The following is a 27,070-nucleotide window of genomic DNA, read 5'->3' as shown; positions in this document are numbered from 1 at the left end:
TTCAGGTCTTAAAGAGCATATTTCATAAAAGAGTTTAATGTTTCTGTAACTTCATAAATTTAAGGTTTCTGTCTTACTGTTCCAGGAATACTGCAGGATAACATCAGTATTCCTTTTGTACCAGTGAAATTCTTGGGAATATTACATATCTTCTAAAAAATACTAGTATATCTGTAGATATAATAATGTAGTTATATTTAGCCTTGGATTTTAAAGTGTCAGTGATGCAAATAAGGAAAATTGGTGACTATTTTACATTCCTGATTGTATCGGCTCACTTTAAGACCTGGTGTCTGAAACAAACCGTCCCCCCCACCCCCGTTGTCACGGTAACCACCCCCACCATGGGTCAGAGGTGGCAACCACAGTAAAAATACAAACCACTGGGATGACGTCATCAGGGTAGGTGGATTATTATAACAACGAGTAGTGAGCTGCCATGCCCCATTCATCACACTCGCATACTGCAAAAACCCAACTGGCTCTAAGGCTTGGGACTAAAATAAGCGCTCCCCGGGGTGTGCTTTCTTTTGTTTATGAGCATCACTGCGGGTGAACGCAGCAGCAGCAGCAGCCATTTCACACACTGGCTAGTTAACACCTGACGTCTCTGGCAGGTGAGCAGTCAGTGTTTTTGGGTCATTCCTTTTCCCGTGGAGAAAGGAACTGCGTGAGCGGGGAGGGAAACAGTATGCTAGGCAGCAGGTTAGTAGTCTGAATGGTACATGGCAGTGCAGGTTGGCTGGCATTGTTATACTGATCCACCCACCTTAATGGGGATTGTTTGGGCGTGGCAATCCCGTAGCCTTTGGAGTCCAGGTTTCCTCCCACTTTCATGGTGTCGCAGGGCTTCCTCTGCTCGATGTACTCGTTCATGGTGGACTCCAGCAGGTAGGCGTACTTCCCTTTGGACTTCCTCACACGCTGGACGCCCTCCGATGTTTTCTTGACAAACACAGAAGGCTCTGCGGATTTCATGTACTGCCACATCTTGTCAAACAGAGCGATTTTAGAGCGCTAAAAAAAAGAGACAGACAAATAAATTCATTTAGTTTTGTCTTGGTTGTTGTTATTTCAGGGTACTGTAGGACAGGAAAGGCTTACTAGACAGATACTTCATTTATTTCCTTCACACCTGGTAGTCTTGTTCAATTGGGGACCAAAATTGCAACATTTGTTACATCTTCATCTGGTGCGGTTCGCCTTCACACTGCACTGGGCCAAACAAACCAAACCTTTTGAAACACCTGTTCCCTATCTCACCTGCACCAAGAACCACTGAAGGAAACAACATAAAAAAACTTCTAAAGAAGACACTGAGCGCAACTTTCTTCTCCACAAAATATAAATAAATGCACTAGAGTCAGATTTTAGTGGTTGTAGGATTTTTCTTTTGTCTTTGGCTAACATGATTGAGCTACTCTTGGGTTGCTAGGCGATGGGCTGGGGTTGCTAGGTAACGGCGCAGTGCCTGTCAAACGTTACTTAATAATCGAGGGGGGGTTGAAACAACTAATTTCCAAGCCTCAAAAAAACATGAACGTATTTCCAAAAAATGGCTGGATGGTTTTAGAAACAGTTGAGACCCAAATGGAAGCATAAAAACAAGTGAAATGTGAATTTCACATACATGTTTTTATTAAAAGTTGTTTTTTATGTATCTTATAAATGTTAAAATTATGACAAACTTTTAAAAACGATTAAATGATGAGTGGTGAGATGTGATTAAGGTTTCTTCCTGCCAATCATTCCTCATGTATCAATGGAAACATAGTTATTATTTGCCTTTAAGAAGAACCATCATCATTTGTTGTTGAATAATACCTTACCCTGAAAAATTCTTTGGTTGACCCGGAGTCCAGCGTCCCATAAGCAATCTCTGTCTGCTTGGCGAGATCCTCAGCACTCTCAATGGGAGAAACCATTCTCTCCACCGTCAAGAAGGCAGCCAGGTTGGCCGTGTATGACGAGATAATGATCAGAGTGAAAAACCACCACACCCCTCCAACTATACGACCTGAAAGAGACCTGCACGCAAAAACACACAGGTCAGGTTCTGACTGGTGGATTCTCTCCTAACTATAGAGACCCATTCACAAAATTAGAATATTATTGAAAAGCCTACTTATTTTAGACACTTTATCACTAAGGGATGTTTGAAAGTCTTTATTTATGTTAATTATGATGAATTTCCACTTTGTTAATGAAAACATGACTTTTAGAAATATTACATCAGACCAATAAAAAATGCATTTTTAAAAACAGAAATGTGGACTTTACAATTATTCTAACTTATTGAATATAATTGCAAGCACAGCAAGGGAGCACAATTTATAAACAGAAAAGTCAGAAAGAAACAGGGTATATGTAGATTTTAATATCTTTAAAAAAAATAATAATATTTGAGTACCATCATGAAATACTTTTTGCTTCTTCTACAATAAATGGCTGTGAGTTATGTGACAGCTGTTATATAGCACTTACAGGGCCGGCCCAAACCTTTTTGGGGCCCTAAGCAGATTTTCATTTTGGGCCCCACATACCAACATGTCAACACCAGATGATTTATCATTAAGCTACTCTCTGTGTGTACCATACCTACAATCACTAGCAACTCAAATTCAAAGTTCAAATGTACTTTATGTACTTTAATTATATTGTTAATATAATTAACAATATTGTTAACAATATTGTTAACAATATAATTATAATAATTAACAATAATTAATTAACAATTAATTATTGTTAATTATAACAATAATTATTGTTATTGTTTAATAATAACAATAATTATTGTTATTATTAAATAACAATAATTAATAATAATAACAAATAATAATAGCATCATTCGTATTGAGCCTACATCACTTCAGTGTTATTATGGCTGCTAATTCTAATCTTACAGAAAAGGCAAACAAAACAAAAAATTGGATTTTGAAATACAGAGTGGTGTTTAAGTGTGTTGTATCATTTTAACTATTTGACAACATCAGCTGATTAATACTAAATTTACAGCCCTTGGGGGCCCCCTGGTGGTGTGGGGGACCTAAGCAACTGCTTAACAGATATCCGTTGGGCCAGCTATATTTGGGAAACAAGCTAAGAAAAATTAGCATGACTTAATTTGTGTTCCTAGGAGAAAAGCAACTTTCTGAATAAAGAAAAAGAATAATTTAATTCCAAAGAGTATTTGGTATAAAATGTTCTGAATGGGAACTGGGGAAATAACAAAAAATACTGGACTACTTCACTAATACTTGATATTGATGAGCATGTAATTATTAAGTATAACATTAGTGACACGGTGGTTGTATGTCACACCAACCTTGGTGAAATGTCACAGCCCTGTCGCATGAATGCACCCAGCGAGAACCAAAGAGAGTTAAAGATCCCAAACTCGTTGGTTGATTCGGTCGTCAGCGGCAAAGCTCCGTCCTCTGGCTCCTCAAGCGTCCACTCATATGGGCTGAACCTCGACACCTTCAGGAAGAAACATTTTTAATCAATGGGTCATACTGAAGATTTTACACTGCAAAACTCTAAAATATTACCAAGTATTTTTGCTGTAGTTGGTCTCGTTATTAAAAACATTTTTACATAAATAATTGATAATTTCACAGAGTAAAGCACCAATGATGATAGAATACAAGCAGGTCCCATATATTACTGGTGCTATTTAAACTTCAAAGCTATTTATTATTCACGTTTAGAAATCTGAAGTTTGACTCACCAGAAAGAGAACAACACTGACTCCGATGTAGGCGAAGACAATACACATCCAGATTTCATAGGCCAGTGGGTCCAGAAAGGAGAAGACGCCGGGTTTGGACTTCTGAGGCTTTTTGATCATGATTGAGATTCCCAGGGACATGAAAGGTTTGGAGAAATCAATCACCTCTTCTCGAACAAGAGTAATCGTCAGGGGAGCAACTGCTATATCTGCTTTCTGTGGAAGAGAAAAAACTAAGAATCGGTTAAAATATCTGATCCACCTGAACAGGACATCTATCCTTCCCAAAACAAGCATTTTGTGATGTATTAGTTTTTAATTTAAATCGTTTTTACCTCATTCAACTTGTCCTCTTACAGTATTTGGTAGATTTGTAAATAAAGATTCACCGATACAATATTAATATTTGTTTCTGTCCTGACATATACACTTGAAATAAAACAAAACTAACTTATAAGTAACTTTTCAGCAAGATATTGGAGCTTGTTTTTAGTCACTTATTCATTAATGTTGATGAAAAAAAACTTGTTCAACTGGCATATAATTTCAGTCATAACAAGACATTTCCCCATTTTATTTATAAGGAAAAACACCTGGAATAAATAAGTTTTTTTAACAATATTAAGGAATTATTCATTTAAAAAAGCTCCTATAGCTTGCTGAAAAATTGCTTGCAAGTTAGTTTTGTTTTATTTCAAGTTTACTAAGATATTTGCACAAGAAACACCAAAAATACTTAGTAGGATTTTGTGTTTTTGGAGTGGAGGCCAAATAAACTACGCACCTGAAAGCCCACAGTTAAGCCTTATATTATTAAAAGCCCTGGGAGATTTACATTTTAAAAATATCTATCACTTTCTTTTCTTTTATAAAATTGTCTTTAGTGATTTCTGTAAAAAACTAAATAAATCCACCAGTAATCTGCAGTTCATCCAGACTGCTGCTGCTGCCAGAGTCCTGACCAGAACTACCAAAACGGATCATATCACATCTGGTCCCAGAAGGTCCAGCTTACCCCGTACACCAACTCTCCAACCATCCCGTTCCAGATCTTGGTCTCAGCATCTCTTGCTCCGTATTTACCGTCTCCGACGATCCGAAGTTTGTAGCGTATTCCACAGTGCTTTGCAATTTCTGCAGCCAGGTCAACACAGTAGCCTAAAATAAAAGGACACAAAACATGTAACATAAAGAAAATACTAAAATGACATTCTGAGCTCTGTATGTTGGTGTGAATAAGCATCAGTTCAGAACATAAGAAAAGTTGAGTGTTACATCAGCTATTCTGTTTCTTTGAAAATCTAGACAACAATGGTAACAATTTAAGAATTAAATTGAATTTGAATTTGACCTTTCTGCTTTTCAAAGAAAGATTAAAAAAAGAGGTAAGGGTGAACGCTTTATAAATCTGCTATCAGGTCCAAAGAAATGTGTAACAAATATGATCAAATTGTAGAACATCATTAAATGCGGTGAAATAACACAAACATTAACCATAGACGGCATCAGACCTTCGTAGCGATCATTGCCTTGAAGCTCATCAGCGTTCTTCTTTAGCATCACATACGGAGCTTCCTACAGCCAGAAACACAATATGCAGAAATCAGTGAAACTAAACTCAGCACAAAAAGCAACAACAATTTTATTATCATATATTATCTTTGTAGACTTATACTGCTGGGAAGTCTGTATGCTTTTCCACAAATGGTTCCACATTTTTAAGAAAAAGGTATTTGTAGGCTGAGGAACCCAGCTGAGTTTTAAAAAGTTAATTATTTTATTTTTAAACTTCAATCATCCAATCCCTGAAAGGACAGTAATCAAAAACTCCTCAACCCACAAAGGTTTTGTCCTGTGACACAATCTGAGGAAAAATAAACAGACTTTTCAGTGATATAAATAAAAATAATAATAATAAAAAATCTTCTTAAGCTCCTTTTGCTAAACAATTATTAATGTTTAATCCAAAAGATGGTGATCAGCCCTACACTGTATTGATAAATTAAGCAGAAAGGCTTGAGCTTTTCACATATTGATTTAAAAAAAATAAATATATATATATATATATATTAGACGGTAAAATGTTTATTTTCTTATTTGAAAAATAAGTTAAATTGCTCAGTTGCATTTATAATGTATTTTTAATATTGCATGTAAAAAGATTTCAATAAACAATTTGCAGAATGTGCCAGTGTTTTCATCTAATTAATTGTTTAATCAGAAAATTAATGGATTAAAAATTAACCAATTAATTAAAATAATTGTCAGATATATTGATACCTATAATAATAATTATTTGCAGCACCAATCTTCACATTGACAACATAATTCTGGAGGATGCTCCATTATGTCCAATTCAATAGGAATTGGTAGAGATAGCATGATACATGATGATAATTTTAATTGTTTGTTTTTAAATTTCCAAACACAAAATTGAAAAATGGAAAAATAAAAAGCACAAGCATAAAGTTGTCTGCATAATGAGCTTAATTTTCTCTGAAATAATCTAGTTTTTTATGCAGACACATGCAGGTTCGATCTCATGATAACTACGTCAGTGTGTTGATGTGTTACCAGTATAGTTGTAACGATGACGGTTTTGTTTTCTATTCCCGTCGTGTCATTATTTATATCTTGTTTGTCCGCCTCAAACTTATGCGCTTCACTCCAGGTGCCAATCTGGAAGCACAAAACACAACAAAATGGTGATTTTAGTCAACATAAAACACACAAACTGGGTGAATCGTTAGAAAGTCTTCTTTAGTTACCTTTAGCGGTCCGCTGTTCTTAAGCTCCATGACTGCCACTGAGTAGTTGGTTCGCTTCCCATGCTGGTTAAACTGAATGTTTCCAGTTAAACCATTAACTTGAACCTGAAGACACCAAATTACTTTAAATGATCAGATTTAGCTAGAGCTAAAATCTGTTCAACACACGGAAACCTTTCCACAGCACAGAGGAAAGCTTATTTTAAATTATTTAATTTCTACAATGATCAAACAGTTAATAGGAAAGAAAACATTTCATCACAAACTGAAATATATTCAGCATCTTGGTGTTGAACTTTAAATGATAAACAGCTGTTTTAGAAAAAGGAAACATTGAAATCTTAAAACATCTGATTCGCAAACAGGAAGCACCTCCATATTTGGGTAATGTCATTACATCTGAAGCCTACAACTGTATGGCCACAGACAGAAAACGGATTATTTTCCTGACTAAAAAGACAAATCAAATGGGAGGATAATGGATGTATTTTTAGTGACTGAGAAAAGAAAAAGTAAAAACTATTGTAGTCAGAGGGATGAGCATTTATCAAATTGTTTATCATTTATAAATTGGTGACATGATAAATTTCTTATCATGAAAACATTTTGATTTATAGTCACAATAAATTTCAATTAATGATATTTAAAAACCCCTAAAACTGTCTGCTGTTGGGATTTTTCTTTGCTGTTTTTCTTCACTGTTAGTTCAATAAAGGTGTATCAATAAATTAAAAAATATGATTAAATGCAGTTATTGTGTGCATTTTAGTGAAACAAATCACACTATTTTATACTACTGATGTCCTACTCAAGTGTATTACAAATGGAACAAAGCAGTTCTGATTATCATCATATTTATCATTATTGCAACAGTACCACAAAATATCGTAATATTTTTCTGTGTCTGAGCCAAACGAAGGATGTGGTCTGACTAGCTGAGCTTCCCTTCCTCCCACTTCTGCTGCACCATTATCCTGAATCGACATAGTTATCTTCTACATCCCTCCCAGTGCCAAACCCAACCTTAAATAACTTATTTTAACATTAAATATACCAAAGAATGGGGGGTTCTGAAGAGAAGAAAAATTATGACATTTTGTACTTTGAAACTTGCAGTTCCTCAAACAGACAAAACAATAAGCAAAGTAACATCTGTTGACGAAGGTCAGTCCAGTCCATAGTTACCTGCTTGAGGGCACGTTCAATCTCAACGCCCTGAGCCCAGGGCACTGCGGGATTAGCTAGGCAGTCCCCACTGTTGCCACGGCGACTCATGTCTATTCTCTGCTTGTGCAGGAAGCGAAACGCCTCAGTCATCACGTTGACTGCGTCGTAGGTCAGGGCAGAGGTGTACTAAAAGATCACAAAATAATTGTTTTAGGCGATAATCTGATCATTTCTGCTTAACACTGTTGTAGCCAAAATCTTATTCTTTCCTAGAACTGTTAAAATAATAAAGATTGCTTAGAGGTGACCTATTATGCTTCTTTGAACATGTTAGGATGGGTCTATCATTACGGTTTTTTTTGGGGTTTTTTTTTTTTCTTCACAAAATCATTTTTAGATAATGAGATTTTAGTCTGCTTTTTTTAGTCAGTTCTGTTTATTTTGAGCTGTTTTCGGGCCTTTTGTCACCTAAAATCTAAATAAAGTGACAAGAGGCCACTTGTGTAAACTCGCCTTTTATGAGGCGAGCTTAAACATTTACACTCACAGATGAAAATGACTGCAAGCAGATGCACAATTATACCACTGTGCATCTTTGAAAAGCACAAGGGGAGGTTCCTGCACAACCAACAAGAATGCAGCAAGTGGTGTCTGGATGGTAAGACAACAACTAAACAGTTTTCTTTTCCAGCAGCCATTGTACAGCACATACAGCAGTAAAACCAGCCGATCAAACATGCTGGGGCTCAGGTTGGGTTGCTAGGCAACAGGTCAGGCTTCATTGGGGTTGCTCGGTTATGGGCAGTGCCTGTTGAATTGTGTCGTTACATTCTGGAGGTTTCTGAGACGGCTCATTTTCCAGACACAAAAAACGTTAACTTATTGCCAAAAATCATCTGGGTTATTTTTAGAAGGAATACAAACTCAAATGTAAGTAGAAAAACGTGCAAATTGTGAATTTTGCATAAAAGCTCCCCTTTAAGTTGTTCTTATTGTTTTTCTTACTCTGATTCGTGTATCTGCTCCAGGATACTCCTTCTCCTCCAAAGCTTCCCACCGTTGGTCAAACTTTGCCACCACAGGATTGTCAAAGTCAACTATCTGAAATCCAGATACATTTGCACCTCCATACTGGATTTTAGAGATGTCTCCATCCAAAAATCCCTGGAAGATCAAAAACAATAAAGTTTTTCTCTTGTTTTTCTAACCTCTCATTCCTATTAACTGTACCAGAACCCACATATATCAACACACAGTAAATGGAGGATTTACAACGGCTGTTTTGTCATAAATATTTTTCGTTATGCTATTTAATAAAAGCAGATAAAAGAAATATCAGGAACTCCAGCTCTGACTGTTGCTGTAATCAGTCGTACAGCTCTATAGCATCTTAACGAGGGAGATTCCTTTAATATTTAAAGCATTTTCAATGAGCTGCAATGGAAATAAGGAAAATATGTTTTTTATTACTATAATAACATCACAACAAAAAGATAAAGTATTGGAAAGTATTTTTTGCGTAGTACACTTAAAATAAGGCAAAACAAACTTACAAGTAACTTTTCAGAAAGAAATCGGAGATTGTCTTTAGTCAGTAATTCTTGAATGTTGCTGAAAAATACTAGTTTTACTGGCAGATAATTAAATTTATAACATGGGAAACATTTTGTAAATTAAATATAATATATATGAATATAATACGTATAAATTGTTATAAGTAAAATAATCTGCCAATGGAACTAGTACTTTTTAAATTAATATTAAGGAATTATTTATCCTGTTTCTTACTGAAAAGTTACTTTTAAGTTAGTTTTGTATTATTTCTAAAACTAATATTTGCACTAGAAGAAAATACTTGGTAAGATTTTGTATTTTTGCAGCGTTGGTTTGTTTCATATTGGCCTATCGTTATTCTTGATTGGTCCAACCTACAGTCTGCCATTAGGACCTGACTAAGAATTTTACTTTGTTTTTGTGAACATGTGTCAATTTAAAATAACTTGTTGCAGATAAAAGGAAAATGTGCAGTTTGTTGCAAGGTGTTGGGTCATGACTCACTAAGTTGGCGATGATGTAGTGGTGTCCCTTCACATGTTTGCCTATAGTGATCACCTGATGGGGATGGAGAAAACACTTTGTTAACAGCAGAAAATTCTCAAAACAGGTTATAATCTTTACAATCTGTGCTTAGATTTTACAAAATCAAAAACATTTTCTCCTTTACTTTGTGCATAATTATTACCACACATAGATTTATCTAAACACAGGTACTAATTACCAAATCTTCTCCTTCATTGACAGAATGCTGCATCCTTAGTGCACAAAGCAGTGTTATCACAGATCCTTCCTCTCTTCACATTCACTGATACAAACAAACTCAATAAATGTTTACAGATGCACTTTTTTTTTTGGGCTTATCCTACTAACGTCCACATTTCTTTGAATCAACCTTCTGCCATTCTTAATGACAGCACAGTATGTCTTTTCTTATGCTGTAAATTTGACAGCACTGTACAGTTTTTTAAAATAATTTTCCCCATCTTTTTACTTTTGTCTGATTCTATATGCTTCAACTTGTTCATCACTTTGCTGCTGCAGTACCCAAATTTTCCAACGGAGGGACAATAATGGATATTTCTATTGGATATTGATAATGGATATTGATAATGGATATTGATAATGGATATTAATAATGGATAATCCACACCACTGACTTTCTGTTGTGCTTCAATGAAGTAAAGGTTTTTGTTTAACAGAAACTCAGATTTCAACCAGGAGCAGATTATTGAGAAGACTCACCTGCTCCATAATATCTTTGACTTTATCTTGTTCGCAGTCCAGGATGATGCGTCGTTCTTTACGGATCTCCAGGTCCTAAAGAGACATAAGAAGGTGTATTTATAACCCATTCAACTGTATTTGTTATTTATTTGTTGTTTGTTTTAAAAAGGAAAAATGTCATATCCCAGTCACAGTCTCATCAGTTACTGACTCTAGAAGGAAAGCACAATAACAAAAAGGATTTAGCCGGTTATCTATTTTTGCTTTAGGCTGTTCCTGCTCTATTTGTCACTTTCCTTTTTAATCACATCCAAAGTTCACACTTTCTAAGCTGTCAATAAGCATTTTCTTACCTACTTTCGCAGAGTAAATCAGCCCCTCGTCCTCATTTTTTACATGTCACTGTAATCATGTCACTCTCTCTTCCAGAGCATCTTTAGAGCCTCCCTCCTCCTCCACGTCTCCTTTCATCATAGCTTAGTATTTCGGTCCTCCTCTAACTATGTCAGTACCTGGGGTCTAAACACAGCACTCTGCACATACATCTCTACCAGATTCAGTGGGTGGATAATATCAAAAATGAACAGATTTCTGCAAAATCTTAGAAGCAAATGAAGTAAAGAATCCATGCCTCTGCTCACTCCCACCAGTATGAACGCTTCATTACACAAATTCAGCAGCGACACGCTGACATTCACGGTTTTCTGAGATATGAATGAATGAATCTTAGAATTTTCCCCAAAACAACAGAGTTTTTCATGGTTAACCTTTAAGAGCTTCAAGCTTAACAAAGTGTCTTTTTAAGTTGAGTTACCTAATCTCAGCTAACATTAGAAAATTCATCTGCGTTGAGCTTAAAGCAGCTATTAGCTAAACCTCTCTTGGCTTTTCTTCGTTGGTGTTAATTCAGCAAATTTTGAATTAACATTGCAAATATAAACTGCTTGATATGAAGAAAAGGCTGAACATTGTGAATCTCTTTCTAATCTATGGCAAGTATACTCACGCTTCAAATCAAAATCACATTTTGTTTGTATAGCACATTTCAGCAACAAGACACAGAAACTGCTTTAAATCATGAAAACACAAAAACACAAAGACATAGAGTCAACAACTGAAACATTATCTTCTGCCGTCGTTACACATCAAATATATTGATCAATGTTTCACTGATTATGGTTCAGAAGCAGCTCTTATCAGCTGCGTTTTTAGCCTTGATTTAAAGGATGTCAGTGTTTCGGCTGTTTTTCAGTTTTCAGGAAGTTTGTTCCAGATTTGTGGTGCATAGAAGCTGAATGCTGCTTCTCCATGTTCGGTTCTGCTTCTGGAAATGCAGACCAGAACCAGAACCAGAAGACCTGAGAGGTCTGGAAGGTTGCTATGACAACAGCAAATCTTTAATGTATTGTGGTGATTTATAAACTAACAGCAGTATTTTAAAGACTGAGTAGAGACCTTAGAACTGGGGTGATGTGCTCCATCTTCCCGGTTTTAGTCAGAATGTTAACAGCAAAAATCTAATTTATATGCATTTTTGGCCAATTTTAAGATGTACACAGATACTATGAAACAGAGCTCAGACAATAAAACTGAACAAACTTTAACTTCCTTCGAGACGCTTCCCTAAACCCTCCTTTCTCCAAACCTTCAAAAACTGCACTTATACCATACTGCATAATAATACATTAATTGTTCAAGGTGATTAAAAATGGGCCCAGTTTCAGTCGGAACCTAAAGCATCAGTTTATCAGAAAATAACTCAGTGGGTTCCTAGACTTCTGGATGTGTGAGAGACTCAGTACATTGAAGACAAACCTGAACTTTGTGCAGTTAGGAGAGAATTTCAGAGTACCGGTACCTGAAAGAGGGAGCGGTAAGCTTCATCCTTACTCTCATCTTTCAGGTCTCCTACATTTATTGCTGTTACGACCCACTCTTTCTCTGCTGCAGTATCCAGAATCACCTGAAGGGTAGAAAGACCTGCAAACACACACAAAGCAAAAAATAATTAAGGCCCGTCCTTTATTCTTACCTTTTTTAGAAAAAATGAATGGACATTTCCAGAGCTCAACTCATTAAGGGAGAGTTGTGTAGCATTTTAACAGGACTTCATACCAATCAGCACAGCATGAGAACAGGAAAATTTAATTTTACAGAAGGATAAAAACTGTTTCATTTTTCTATAAATCAGAACAAAGTGGTTGCAAGTTATTTTAGTTAGATTATGTTTATGATTTATTTATTGTGTTTAATTATTCTGGTTCCAAGCCGCCTTCCAACCCATTGCACCTGGGAAGGAAGAATTGGGAGTTTAGGATTGGAATTGGGGTTGGAATAATGAGGGTCCAACTCTTTTCGGTAATTCAAGCCCTCCCTCCAACCGTAATTCCAACCCCAGGATGTATCCGGTGTTCCCAGGAATGAAAGCATTTTGTCTTTAAGTCTGTGGTTCTGTCCCAGTTCCCCTCGCTCTGTGTTGGCATGTCTTAGGTCAGGACACAACAGCAGAAGATGTGAAGGTGTGGATGTTAGAGAAATAATCCACTACTAGTACAGTTTATATATTGAACAGTCTGGACAGAAAAAATCCAATGTTGGCTAAGAGTTGATAGGTAAAAGGTGCTTGGAGTGGAAAATGGTTTTGAATGGTCAGAAAAAAGAGCTAATCTCTTTCTTCCAGTGCAGCTGCTGGAGCAGCACTGATGCTGCCAGTTTAAATGTTCACTGGAAAGCAGCAGTGAAGAAACTAATGCTTGTTAGTCTGTTTTGTCTTATTTCAAGATATTTGCACTAGAAACCAGACAAAAATACTTGGTAAGATTTTGTGTTTTTGCAGCAAACCTGAGTTTAGGATTTCGGCCTAATTGTCACAATAGTGTTAACCGTTTTTTTATTTTTAATTTTTATTTTAGTGTTTTAATTTCCTCAGACTGATGAGCATGTTTCTGCCCTTAAGCCAATCACATCAGCCTATATTTACTCAATTAAACCAAGAAATGAAAGATTTGGTGTGTACTATGATGCAGGAACATGAACGTAAAAAACCACATTGATAATCCGTTTACCTCTGTCGCTGTCATACAGGTAGGCAAACTTCTCCCACTTATAGTACTCCACCAACGCAACTAGAGGCCCCTTGATGTCTGGCCTCATTTGCAGAACAAACTGATTCATTCCTTCTGCCGGGAAAGACGGTGTGATGAAGGAGACATGGAGTGTCTCACAAAAGGAGGTGATGGTGTTGACCGACTTCTTGTCATAGAAGCCAAATATGGCATAGACGCCCCGGGAGAACTGGGAGCAAACTGGAAAAAAAGAGGAAAAAAAGACAATGAATGAATGAAACATTTTAACGAGACAAGTTAACAGAGATAAGAAATCACTGCAAGTTTAAGCCGTGTTTTATTAGAAGATCCAAGGAACAAATTGGATTTGCTCTGCCATAACTCAAAAATTTTAATGTAGCATGGAAAATATGTTTGAATCTCTGATTTAATAGATGCAATCAATAACCTCTTTCAGGTATTTACATTTAATTTGTCATCTAGTTGCCCTTCAAACATTCAAACACAGAGCCGGCAGCTTTGGCTCTTTACTGGTGACCTATTATGCTTCTTTGACCAGGTTAGGACAAGGACAATATAAAACATATTTATTACATTTTTTGCAAAAAATAATTCTTAGATAATGAGATTTAAGTAAGTTCTGTATATTTTGAGCTCCTTTCTGCTCCTTCAAATCCAAATAAGCTGCAGGTGGCCTAGACCTCCAACTCAACTTTTACACTCATGTGAAAATGACTGCAAACAGATGTACAATTATACAACCGTACATCTTTGAAAAGCAGACGTGGAGCCTCCTGCTCAACCAACTAAAATGCAGCAAATGGTTTCTGGGTGGTAAGGCAACAACAAAGCACTTGTCTTTTCCAGCAGCCATTGTACAGTGAATACAGCTGTAAAACCAGTTGATCAGACATGCTGGAACTCAGATTGGGTTGCTTGGCGATGGGCTGGTTTTCACTGGGGTTGCTAGGTAACACTGCAGTGCCCATTAAATGTGACTTAACAATCATGGCATTTTTGAAACAGCTCATTTTCCAGACACCTAAAAACATTAACTTATTGTGTAAAAACAGGTGTTTTTTTAAGAGCTTGGGCTGTAAAGATACAAATAGAAGAACAAAAATGTGAAAAATATGAATTTTTCATAATAGGTTTCCTTAAATATTGATCCACTTTGTCTTATACAGCCGTTGTCATTGAACAGAAGATGGGATACAGAGCAAAGATAGGTCAGAACAAACATAAACTCAAAGTAGTGTCACTATATAAACCAACCTGGATCATCTTAGACTGTCGAAAGAAGTCAGACCACAGGAGCAGCAACTGATGGTTTAATATGTGTTTAATCATCAGTAACCTGCCTTTCATTTGGGCAAATTTATAGATTTATTATTTGGAGGTGACCATGACTGCAGTTGTTGAAAGTCACACACACTACAGCTCATTTACAATGCATGAGTAAAACATGGAGGGCAGGAGCAAGCAAGCAGCAACGGCTTGGTGCTTTCACTGCTATCACACTGAATCCCTTTAGCCACAGGCCGTCATTACATCATGCTCTGATAAGAGCACATCATACTCCACGAACGAGCCTTTGTTCACACCGCTTCTGTTCTTTCCACAACAGTTACTGGATTAATGTAATCGTCTAAAATTGGGTTATTTGGTTTAAAGATGGCTGAAAGTGTCACAGAGTGACATATTCAAAATTTTTATTTTGCTGGATTTACCGTATCGATATGTATTTCACCGTATTTGCATGGTAAAATTTATATAAAAAGGGATTTCATCATATTTATACAGTAAAATTTTGTCAGCTACAGCTGCCGGTATTTTACTGTAAATTACAGACGTTTATTTTTTTTACAGTGTGGCTATGAGTGAAGGGGTTCAAAACGTGTACTGCAAAGGTTATTAGGAAAGATTTAGGACTGTTGACAGTTATTAAGAATTCATCATGTTGCGTCAATAATCGATTTGTAATTGCACCGTTGCCTTCTGAATCATTAAATGCTTCAAGAGAGCCACCAATCAATATGTGATAGAAGCTGCATCACATATTGATCACATCTTACTTTTTGGTTTTAAACAACAGCAATTCTTAAATCATTTTTGTTTTAAATCTGTGGTTATCGTGCTGTGAGGATCTCAGTCCAGCCCACGCAAAACAAAAACAATGAAAACTTGGGATAAATCCACATTTTCATTGTTTTGTAAAGACGTTCAGAAAGATGAACGACCTGAAAGTCATTTATTTCAGACCCAATCTGCCCTTATTACAAAGTTTGACCTCTGAATAATCAGCAGAACACTATCTGCCAACTCAATCATTTGGAAAGTGCATGCCACGTGAATGAGCAAGGCCAAGGCGTTGAAGGTGAGGGGGAAGATTTTAAAGATGCTGATGCGCTATAGAAACTGTGTGTGAAGCTGTTCTGCTGCTGCTCTTCTATCAGGGCTGCAAACCAACCAGGGAACAGCAGAAAAATCACAGGCAACTTATAGTAATTTAGCATTTAAAAGAAATAACATAATAATTAAATATCATTTAAATAGGAAAACTGGTGTCTAAAGCATCAAAACTGAAGCCAAAACCAGATTTTAGGGGGCTATATTCATAGCTTTTTGTTATGAGACATGTGAACTCTTTACCTTTAGGGATCAAATGATCAAATGTTTGTATCATTAAAAGGCCTTAAACTACTGGAAGCTGTTAGAAACCTTTCTTCATTCTTGTATAATCTCAAATGTGGAAATATGTTTTTCCTCAGAATCAGAAAAAAGGAGAAAGCTAGAACGTTAAAATGTGTGATCTATAGAATATATTTCTATAGAACTGAAAAAACAGACAGTTCAAACTGAGCTCAGATATATCTGAGATCCAAAATCATATTAGAGGAAGAATTAAGTTAGAAATCATAATAAAAATGAGAATTAAAACATCAGCGAGTTAACATGAAAGGTTTACATTTTTAAAATAAATAAAAGAATATTATAACAACTAGAATCAAACTCAGACATCTACTGAAGGTAAGCTAAACATGTAACATGTCCAAGTTACAAAATAAGGTAAAAAGATATTTTGACTGTTTTTTGCACATCAAACAAAAGCAGAATGAGGTGAATGACAGACTCTCAGTTAAGAAGTCTTTCAACAGGGATTTAACTTTAAAAAAGGCAGTTAACGCAGGTCATGTTGCCACTAAATACTTTATATATCCCTGCAGCTGGTCTGCAGAAAACTGAAATGCTCTAAATTGCAAACCAACAATGCAATCAGGTCACTGATCCAGATCACACAGCAGGAGCTCACATAAAGCGGTAGAGTAAGCAACAAGGAAATGTCTTAAAGAGGGATTGTATTCTCAACAAGTTCAATTGAAGTCTAAATTAGCAACATGTTTAAATATAAACAACCCTTGTTGGAACATTTTATACTAACGAGCTTCTTTTTATGATGTACATTGTTGTCTATGAGCGGATCTCAGAGTTTTTAGCTGCAAACTTCAGATATTTCACTGAGATAGAGCTGCAGCATTTCCCCTCTAGGACGGGAAATGTTGCATGGGCAGCAGAGACTCTAACCAGCTTTCATGAAAGGATCTGTGCTACTAATTTAAGCTCATTTGTCTCTCCTTGCTTTAAACTTGACTACACCACCTTCAGTTCATATTCTGCAGCAGAATATGAAGATCCAATCCTTAAAGGTGACCTGTTACTCTTCCATGAACCGGATAGGATAGGTCTATCACATCTTACGTTTTGGTTTTAAATAGCAGCAGCATTACAAGTTTTTTGTACATAATCACTCTTAGATAATGAGATTTCAGTCTGCTCAGTTCTGCCTCTTGTCACTTTAGGTCCAAATAAGCTGCTGCTGGCCACGCCCACAAACTCAATGTTTACACTCTCATATGGAAATTGCTGCAAACAGATATGCAATTATTCAACTGTACATCTTTGAAAAGCATTAGTAGAGCCTCCAGGACAAGCAACAAGAATGCAGCAAGTGGTTTCTGGATGGTAGGCCAACAACAAAGAACTTCTCTTTTCCAGCAGCCATTGTACAGTGATTACAGCATTAAAACCAGCTGACCAAATGTGCTGGAGCTCTGTTTGGGTTGCTAGGTAATGGGTAGAGTTCCGCTTAGGTTGCCAGGCAACAGCACAGTGCTGGTTGAATGTGATTTAACAATCTGGAGGGTTTGGAAACAGCTAGTTTTCCAGACACCAAAAAATATTAATTTATTGGCAAAGAAACTGCTGGTTGTTATTTTTGAGCCCAGTGGCTGTTTTGGAAGTTAATGTCAATTAATTTTCCTATGTGTATTTTAATTGAATTTTCCACTAATGCAGCATCCCTTAAAACTAGAAATGGCAGAAAAACTGCAGTTAAAAACTCTTCTTTCTGATCTTCCTACCGATAAGTAACTGTAAAAAAAACATGGATATGTTTAAATTACATAAAATAATAATCAACTATAGTTGAAATCAAGCTAGATTTTATTAGAAAGTCCATAATGATAAATGTGAAATATAAACAACCTGAATTTGTTTAAACTTTATTGGTGTTGAATTTTCTGTCTTTTAATGATGAGTGAATGAATGAGTTCTTCTTTTCAAAGGCAACTTCATCTTTAATTTTTTCACTTGTTTTCCACTCCTTGTAAATCCTGTCATCATGGACTTTACAGTAATAAGAGGCTTAAAGATGACTGCAGTTACAAACAAAGTCTTAATGGAAAACCAATCAGTCAAAATTATATTTCCTGTTGATGAAAGGAATATATGCATAAAAAATTCAGCTACTGTAAAATACAAGAGCAAAGACAACACAGGAGAATAAAACAAGATGATGTGAATGCCAACTTTTAATGATCTCATGTTGTATGTTTATATACTAATAACCTTTTCATTTCAGAAAAAAATATATTAGATGAATAAAAAATAGCTAGAGCTCAAAGTAAAAGCTCAGTTTAAAGTATTAAACTGGAGAACTGTGAACATGAACAATTCACTTTGATCTGGTTGAACTGAGTTGAGAACTAGTCAGACTGAAATGATAAAACTGCATAAATATGAGTTTGGTAAAAACAATGACACAAGTCTAAGTATGACAGCATTTCTGAATGTTAATGTTTTTTATTTATTATTGTCAAATGCTACATTTCAGGTTTACTTATAAATTTAACCAAATGATCATTAATAGACAAAGATAATATAGCAAAACTCACAGCAGTTTGTAACAGCAAAGCTGTTGGCCACCTCCAGGTTGTCTATATGTGGAGTGAGTCTGAAATCTGCCATCCCAAACTGAACCATCCCAACTCTGAATGCGCTGTACTCCTGATCCGCGCCCCTGGGAAACAAACCACCTACAGGAAACACAGGAACAGAAATAATTATTGGTGTGGTTGGTCAGAGTGGAGCACAAAAAATCTCAAATGTTTTCCAAATGTGATGATTCCAGCATTTATATAATCAAAGTCCAATTTCCTGGTGCTGAACAAAAGTGCTGAACATTTCGGAGTTGACAGGCAGCAAACATTCAAAACTTTTGCAGACTATTCACATTGTATTGATGAATATGAATTCAGGCTGCCAGTCCAACAGTTCTGCCCTCTTCATCCATAAAATGCTGCAATGCTACACACACTTTCCAGCCAAGACAGACCTAACAACGTCCCAGGCCTTGAGCAGCTCTGGGGAAATGCCTTCCCTGAAATCTGCTGCCAGGAATTGTTCAGCTGCAGCTGCAGATTCAGCCGCTTCCTCAACAGAAACAACAGAAGAAGAAGAATCAACACAGCTGAGGAGAACCAGGAAGTAAAGACATCCTAACAATCCTCCTTTATGAAAACAGGTGCAAATACTTGTAAGTATTGTTCCTTTATCTTTATTTTAATTCCACTGAAGCTCAATATTTATACCTTGTTTGCTGTGAGTGCTTGAAAACCCAAAGTGCCTCAAGTACTCTATGAAAGTAAATCTTAAAAAGTTCTTATCTTGAAATTACTTCTAAAAAAGGAGTCCAGTCTGCTTTGAACAAAAGTAGAAATGTTTATAATTCATGTTGGAATATAAAATAATTGATTTATAACATCCTCTCTGCACTTGCTGTCCACAGACAATTCATTTCTGCCCGACTGCATCCAAAACCTCCCCGCCTTGTTGCTGCGCCATCTGGGGCAGCGTTTCCTTCTGTGTAGCACCTAATGTGGAAGATGTCCCTCATGCATAATGGATAAGCTGGCCATGATTTGTTAAGCTGGCCATGATTTGTCATAAACTTTTAAAAAGTTTATGATTCTGTTCTTTATTTTTGGAACAAAAACACGGCAACAAATGATTTAAAACGGAAATAAGATGTGGAGAGAACTCTGCTTTGAGATGCTGGAGACACTGAGGTCACTGACTGTCAGAAGAAACGTCAGAAATTATATTAATCAACATCACAGCATTAAGCATGGAGAGCCAGTTCAGAAAATCAACAAACAAACAAACAAACAAACAAACAAACAAACTAACTAACTAACTAATAAATAAATATTTAAATAAAAATTTCATGAATTGGCTTCTGTATTATTATTTTTTTATACATGCATACATTTACTTATACAATTATTTATAATTTTATTTATTTATTTATTTATTTCATACATTTACTTATAATTATATTTTAGATATTTATTTTTTATTTACTTACATATTTATTTATTAATTTATGTGTGTATTATGCTATCTATTTTTTGTTATTTACGTATTAAATTTTGGCTGAAAAGGCTCTCCATAGTTAAATTGTGCAGACATGGAAATGGAAAGTCGTCTACGTTCTTCCACAGAGAAACAACAGAGTTAAGCTGCGTCGCTTTATTTTGATCACAGGAAATTCTGTGTTTTCTTCCTGTGACCAATACATTTGCATTAAACCCAGAAAGGGGATATTTTGCATTCTACCTCAGCTGAGCTGCAGCCGTTGTGGTGGATCTGGCAGAATGAGGTCATTTTCTTTGCCCTGAGCAGGAACTGGAGGTTAAGGCTAGTAGGAGAAGCATGGCTGCCTGCAGTGGTGCAGAATCATTGGCTTCTGTATCTGGCCAGCTTTGGGAATCACAATCAGGTTCTTTAACCGAGAACAAGATCAGCATAAAGAACGTAACACTGATCATATATCTACTTTTACAATCAACTTCCTGCTCCTTCGAAAAGCTCATAGAATCGCATTGAACCCCAAAATATTATCATTTTGGGATTATTTCAAGCAATGTAATAGTGATGGCATTCCAATGCAGGACCAAATTCTCAAAGATAAAGAAACTTTAAATTCTAATGAACATTTAACATTATAACTGGAAGACATTTTACATGCAAAACAAATGAACAAAACAACAGACACGTCAAACAAAATTAATTATGAAGTCTCTGCAAACTTTGAAAAAGGGCTACTAGAGACCAAAACATTCAAAATATCTATTTTTATGAGAAACTTCCTACTGCTGCAGGATGTTGTGAAGTGAAACTACGAAATTACTGAACATAATTCTCCCAAAGGGAAATTTACACGTCACAACTCGGATCATCCAAGTGGATGGTGACGCTGTTGGGAGTCTTGAAACGAATCTGAAAAGATTCACTGAACTGATCAACCATACAGAAAGAAATGCAGCGCTGTTGTACATTTGTAACAAAAATGTCATTTTCTTGTTTAAGAAGGAAATTTCTAATATTGCATAAAAAGGCCTAAATGAAGAGTCAGGCGAATATTTGTTATTCCAGTCAATCATCAGAATAACCAATAACTATAATTATAATTATTTCTAACTCTGAATGTGATTCTAAACTACTGGATCATTGGGATGACATAATAATAATCTGCCAATTTATTATCATAATTAGACCTGTTGCAATAGGCAATAAATCGACTACGGTCATCGCATGATAAATTAAACCAGCTCAATAATTTCCATTTGCATGATTTATCGTTTTTCTCTTTTCTTTGTTTCTACCAAAAACTTGATGATAAAAGTCTTCGGTCTCAACTGGCCCTTTTTTCAATTATGAAGTTTTTGAAGGACTTCATGATTGATTTTATTTGTTGATTTTGTTTATTTCTTTTGGATATTTAAATGTCTTCCAGTTCCAGAATTAAATGTTCATTAGAATTTAAAATTTATTGATTTTTGAGAATGCATTTATGCATTATTATTATTATTATGCCATCATTATTATTTTACTTGAAAATGGTCTCAAAACAGCAACATTATCGTGTATCGCAAGGGATTCTGGGACAATTTATCATCCATCAGTATTTGTTATTGTGACAGGTCTACTCATAATTACATTCTTCTTTCATTTCCTAAGCTGTAAAACCAAAGATTTGAATAAAAATGTGAATTACTTTTAGAATGACTGTTGCAGCTTGTCTTATCGAGTGAGAAGTTTCTATAATTTAATATATTAGCTCAGCCGGAACAAATGTAGTTGAAGTAATCGCTTAAAAAACTGGATCAGTGCATTTCCCACTGATAACTTTTATTTAAAATTAGTTACTTGAATTTGTAATAATAAAGAACATTTTAAAGTATATTTTACAGGCAAAGGTTAGCACTTTTCTCCAGAAGTAATGTAACAAGGTAAAAGACACAGGTTGCATTTGGGATTGAGATTTGGTCACATTTGCCTAAAAAAACTCTTAGTCACTTCTTAAAGGCTATGAAGGCATGCTTCTTTTGAAAAGAAAAGGAAAAAGAAACAGCAAGCAGCACTCTATTTCTGAAAGGCTGTTCAGAACTGGGGGGAACACAGAAAGGTGTCAAAGGTCAGCTGTTTAGCCAACATCAGCATTTAAGTGTTCAATGTTCCTTCCAGGTGAACGAACACCTGACTCCTGAACTACTTACAGCTCCAGCATAAAGATTTGGAGATAAATAATTTAGATGCATGGAAATGTATGGGAAATGAATTCATGTTTCTTTTATCTCACCTTAAAGTGATAAAATCAGAAAGAAGACAACCTGATCAGATTGGAAATCACTTTTACGTTTATAGGAATATAATTATCACATTTTGACAGAAACATTGTTCTACTAAACAATTGTGCAACTAAAAATTGTTCAAAGATCAGAAGAAGAGTTTGATTGCTTGATGTCAATAGAGATTTTTCAATGGATTATTTAGAGGAGCAAAAATAATTTTTCAAAATATAATTTTAAATAAATAAAAATTCTTTTTGGCTTTTGCAAATTTTAGATTTTGTTTATTGGCCTTTGGGAAATACCTGTGTCTGATCCAGTTTTTGACTTCCGATACGATACAGATATCTGAAGTTTAGTATCAATTGATACGATAAATTCAGAAAAGCAATGCCGTATTGACTTAAAACGGTGCTGAATTACACTTAAATACACCAATAGCTTCATAAGGTTGATCAAACATGTTAAAATTACAAAACTTGTTTTATCAGTGCAATTAGGAGGATAAGAGCCAATATAAAATCAATAATTAAGAAACTGAAGCTGCTTAAAACAGTATCCTGACTACTTTGGTCAAACATGTAAAAACTTTATTTAGTTCAGTCAGTGCAACTGAGAATAAATCTTAAAAAAACTGAAGCTGACAAAAACAAAAGGTTGGCTACTTTGGTCAAACATCTAAAAATAATCTGCAACAAACCTTCTTTCAAATGGTTCAGAAAATTTAAATAGGAATTCTGAATATAATGTAGAATAAATAATAAAGCCAGATGTAATTTTTATTTTTTTCTCTGATGAATTCTACTACTTTGTAGATGCAGAAATTTATAAATAATTATTATGGCTTTTAATGTACTGAACAGAAAAATAAGCTATTCGTGTGACCATATGGTCCACACCGTAAAAAAAAAGCATTTCTAATTTACAGTAAAATTCTGGCAACCACAGCTGCAAGTAAATTAGATATGATTTTTTTCTTTTTTACAGTGCAGAAGGAGGGAATTATTAGCACTTGAAATAAGATGCAGGAAACAAACTGTGAAAATAATATCTTTGTTTGTGTCACATGTTAGAAGTAATCATCCGTCTTCATTTGCTACAGATCCCTTTCACTCTGAGTTCAGACTGAACCCATAATAAAGTAAAACTGTCAATAAAATCCAGGTTTTTAATCTGCATGTAGCACTAATTCAAATTCAGCAAAGTGAAGAATCTGTTCTGCTCCTCTATGCGGAAAAGCAACAAGCTAACAAGCTAAGCATAAATCAAAAGTCTCCCAGCAGCAAGCTAAGGGTGAAAAGTTCATAGGTTTTCCTTTGGGTTTGTCCCCACAGGACTGAGATCTCACTAAGCTCCCTCTGACCTTCACAACTCCCGGGAACATGGCTGGACCGCAGAATATTTTAGAAACCTACCTTCTCCCAAACAGTTTTTGTTTTGCAGTCGTTCAAAACAACTTTACACACCCGTGGTTTTATGTCCAGTTGACAAAACAATGAGAGGGCGAGAAATAACTTTAATGCATCTTCTGCCTTTAAAATGACACAGATCCAAAGCAATTCAACTGAAAACATGCAGATATGTTAGTAAGACAAAATGAAAAGTGGCAACAATTTAACCCTCTTGGACTGAAAAATGAAATCCCTCTTCATCTACAGTTGTTTGTTGTTATGTTAAAAACCATAATCCAAAAAATTTTACTTTTTAAAATTCTTTTTTTTTTTTACTTAATTCCAGGATTTTTCTAACTTGTATAAACCTCCAGTGTTTCTCAAAATGTGCCTGACTTTTCGAGGCCTCCACTCTCAGTTTTCGTCCTGCTGTGGAGGAGGAAACATCCTCAGCTCATCGGCTTCATGACAATATGCAAGGATGTAGAAAAAGCAGCTAAGCGTGTCATGCTTTCAGCTGAGCCAAGTTAAAATGACTTTAATCTGGGTGCAGTGCGCAGTGCCGATGCTGCTGCCCATCCAGTCATGTGTGATGATGAAGAGTAAAATCCAAACATATTTATGTGTTTTAAAGCTGATCATGCAGAGTTGATCAAACAGTTGTTGTTCATGATCAGATCAGTTGGTCTTCCTACTCATCATTAAAAGTGACACCAGGATTTTTCTTTAAAAGGTAGCCTGAAACTTATATCTGCTCCCACCAATCATCAACTTTGACCCTTGGTGCAATTTGGAGGTGTGTGTCCATCTCCACAGTTTGGAGCTCTGTTATAGTGGTGATTACTTCCAGTCCAGCTTTTAGTTACTAAATTACCAGTTACCTGTCACTGAATCATAAACCACTGGGGAGCCTCCACAAGTGATTAATTATTTGTGTCATATATATGTAACAGAAACATTTCTATAAATGATTTGTTGGCTGTACATCCAGAATATCAATCTTGTATTTAATCAAACTTTCTTTCATTTTCCTAGAAAATCTGGTTTGTTTGGGGAGGTTAATTAAATGCTGACGCAGATCCAAAAAATCTCCTAGAAACCTCGGTCTCAGTTTGGTTGAAGTGAACTCTGGTGCAGTTCGAATGCATATGTGAACGCCAAGCAGACTGAAGACCGCTCCAAAAGCAGGAAGCGGATTATAGCGCATGGCTTTCTGGGTAAATACAACCAAAACAAATGCGTGAGTCTAGTGCTAGCGAGTGAAATAGCTTGTGGTCTTTTTCCAAAGACAAAAGAGAAATCTTACAACCGCTAAAATCTGATGCTACTCCATTTTGGAAAAAAGATGCTCGTATCTTGTTTAGAGGTTTTTCTGTCGTTTCCTTCAGTGATTCTTGCTGCAGCGCCTCCACAGGCGAGGAGGGGAACTGGTTTTCAAAGGGTTTGTTTTGTTTGATACAATGCAGTGTGAAACCAACCCACACCAGCTGAAAATGTAACAAAAGTTGCGATTTTGGTCCCCAGTCACACCAATTCTACCAAACTATCAGGTGTGAAAACACCCTGAGACTGAGATCTGTGACTGGGGTCCATTGAACTCATTGTCATGTTCAAAACCTTATGAATCGGGGCATTAACCTGTAAATAGCAATCAGAAGAAGTGTACACTTTTCTTACAAAGGGATGAATGTTGTTAGCAACAAGACTTAAGTAAACTATTGCATTTGAATATAAATGTGACTTTAAAAATCACCTAAATCCACTTTCTTCCCTCTTGTGAGCAAGTAGTTTTCACAACGCCTGAAAGCCTAAATGCATTGCCATGCTTCATATGACCTTTTGGCAGCTATTTGTATTAGCTGCTAACAGGCGTATCCAATGAATATATCAGTGAGTGGATGTTTCTATATATGCCAAAAATCAGAAAATTTAGAGATCCAACAGCGAATGACTGACAATCAGAGACCGATGAATGAGGCAGGTGTGAAAAGAGGTGAAAGAAACCAGATTTCAAATAAATCCTGTTAAGTAAAAACAGCTGCAATGTGCTGAGGAAAGCAGCACAAAACAAAAACACGAGAGGGAAGGTGTTGAATGAATTAAATGCAAGAAGAAAACAGAAACTGGACTCAGACAGATAGAGATCAATTTTAACAGAACAGTCACAATATTAGTAAAAATATCAAACAAAAACCCAAAGGATATTAAATTGTTGCACAAAGATATAAACCTTAACAAAACATTAAGTAACATAGCAATGGAAGCTTTCTCTCACTTTCATTTAAACAACCCAGCAAGATAATGAAATGTGCAAAAGTATCTTTAAGGCTTTTGAATTCATGATCTTTAGACAGTTCAGTGAACTGCTTCCCATCTGATTCTGAAATTAACAGTCAAAATAAACAATGAGTTATAGATTAAATCCGACTGGACATTTAACCTTATTAACATTTATTTAACGTAAGTTTTTGACAAAATCATCAACAACATTTTTGTCCTCATATACATTCTGTCAGTGAAAAGAAGCCGTTAACTTAGGATTAAATATAATTAGTTCAAAGCATGGAGGTGAAGAAGCTGAATGCTCAATTTAAAAACTGTTTACAAAGGAAAGCAAACAAAAAATGGAAACAACAGACAAATAAGGAGAAAATACATAATGGAAAATAAGTCTTTAGGTCATGTGTTATGTGATATATCTTGTATTTTGGATTTGTTGTGTTTTATGCTGCTGCAATTGAGGGCCATTCTTTAAAAAAAAAAAAAAAAAAAAAAAAAAATATATATATATATATATATATATATATATATATATATATATATATATATATATATATATATATATATATATATATATATATAGTGAGGATATTCTCTGTATTCTATCATAATGTTGCTCTGCAGCAACATAAAACCCAGTTTAAATAATCTGGAATGCCTTTAACTACAAATATCTGCATGCGGCCTTATCGCCTGTAGGTTGTTGTTGCTGCGATATTTACTGAAATAATAAACAAAAAACCTGTTAACAGACCGGAGACTGCGTCGACCGAGGGGCTGTCAGGAGGCCTCTCCTTTCCCACAGCAGCATCAGGACAGGGAGGAGAGAGGCCCACAGTGGGGGCGCGATGAATGGGAAGGGACGGCAGCATGCAGAGGAGGAAGCTAATTAACATGCACGGCGGAACAGAAACGC

The 27,070-nt window shown here is 35.7% G+C and overlaps 1 protein-coding gene across 6 annotated transcripts in view; it reads right to left on the bottom strand.

Annotated features, from left to right (window-relative positions):
- LOC122829158 (glutamate receptor 2-like) overlaps positions 1–27,070 on the bottom strand; it is a 50,757-nt gene that overhangs the window by 23,362 nt on the left and 325 nt on the right. For all 6 annotated transcript variants that reach the window (XR_006370335.1, XM_044113499.1, XM_044113496.1 and 3 more), the window contains exons 2-16: positions 18,746–18,886; positions 13,512–13,751; positions 12,305–12,426; positions 10,465–10,539; positions 9,724–9,777; positions 8,671–8,829; positions 7,684–7,851; positions 6,499–6,603; positions 6,305–6,409; positions 5,242–5,305; positions 4,746–4,888; positions 3,731–3,946; positions 3,326–3,480; positions 1,830–2,028; positions 770–1,017 (exon numbers count right to left, since the gene is read on the bottom strand). Coding sequence is in view for 5 of the 6 variants with exons in the window: in XM_044113499.1 (XP_043969434.1) it covers positions 770–1,017; positions 1,830–2,028; positions 3,326–3,480; positions 3,731–3,946; positions 4,746–4,888; positions 5,242–5,305; positions 6,305–6,409; positions 6,499–6,603; positions 7,684–7,851; positions 8,671–8,829; positions 9,724–9,777; positions 10,465–10,539; positions 12,305–12,426; positions 13,512–13,751; positions 18,746–18,886 (2,194 nt within the window). In the remaining variant the exon portion in view is untranslated. The remainder of the gene's footprint in view (positions 1–769; positions 1,018–1,829; positions 2,029–3,325; positions 3,481–3,730; positions 3,947–4,745; positions 4,889–5,241; positions 5,306–6,304; positions 6,410–6,498; positions 6,604–7,683; positions 7,852–8,670; positions 8,830–9,723; positions 9,778–10,464; positions 10,540–12,304; positions 12,427–13,511; positions 13,752–18,745; positions 18,887–27,070) is intronic.

This window comes from Gambusia affinis, linkage group LG04 (assembly GCF_019740435.1).
Source record: "Gambusia affinis linkage group LG04, SWU_Gaff_1.0, whole genome shotgun sequence".
NCBI classification, from domain to species: Eukaryota; Metazoa; Chordata; class Actinopteri; order Cyprinodontiformes; family Poeciliidae; genus Gambusia; species Gambusia affinis.
The sequence above is the reverse complement of the archived record's forward strand: the minus strand, read 5'-3'. Positions and strand labels throughout refer to the sequence as shown.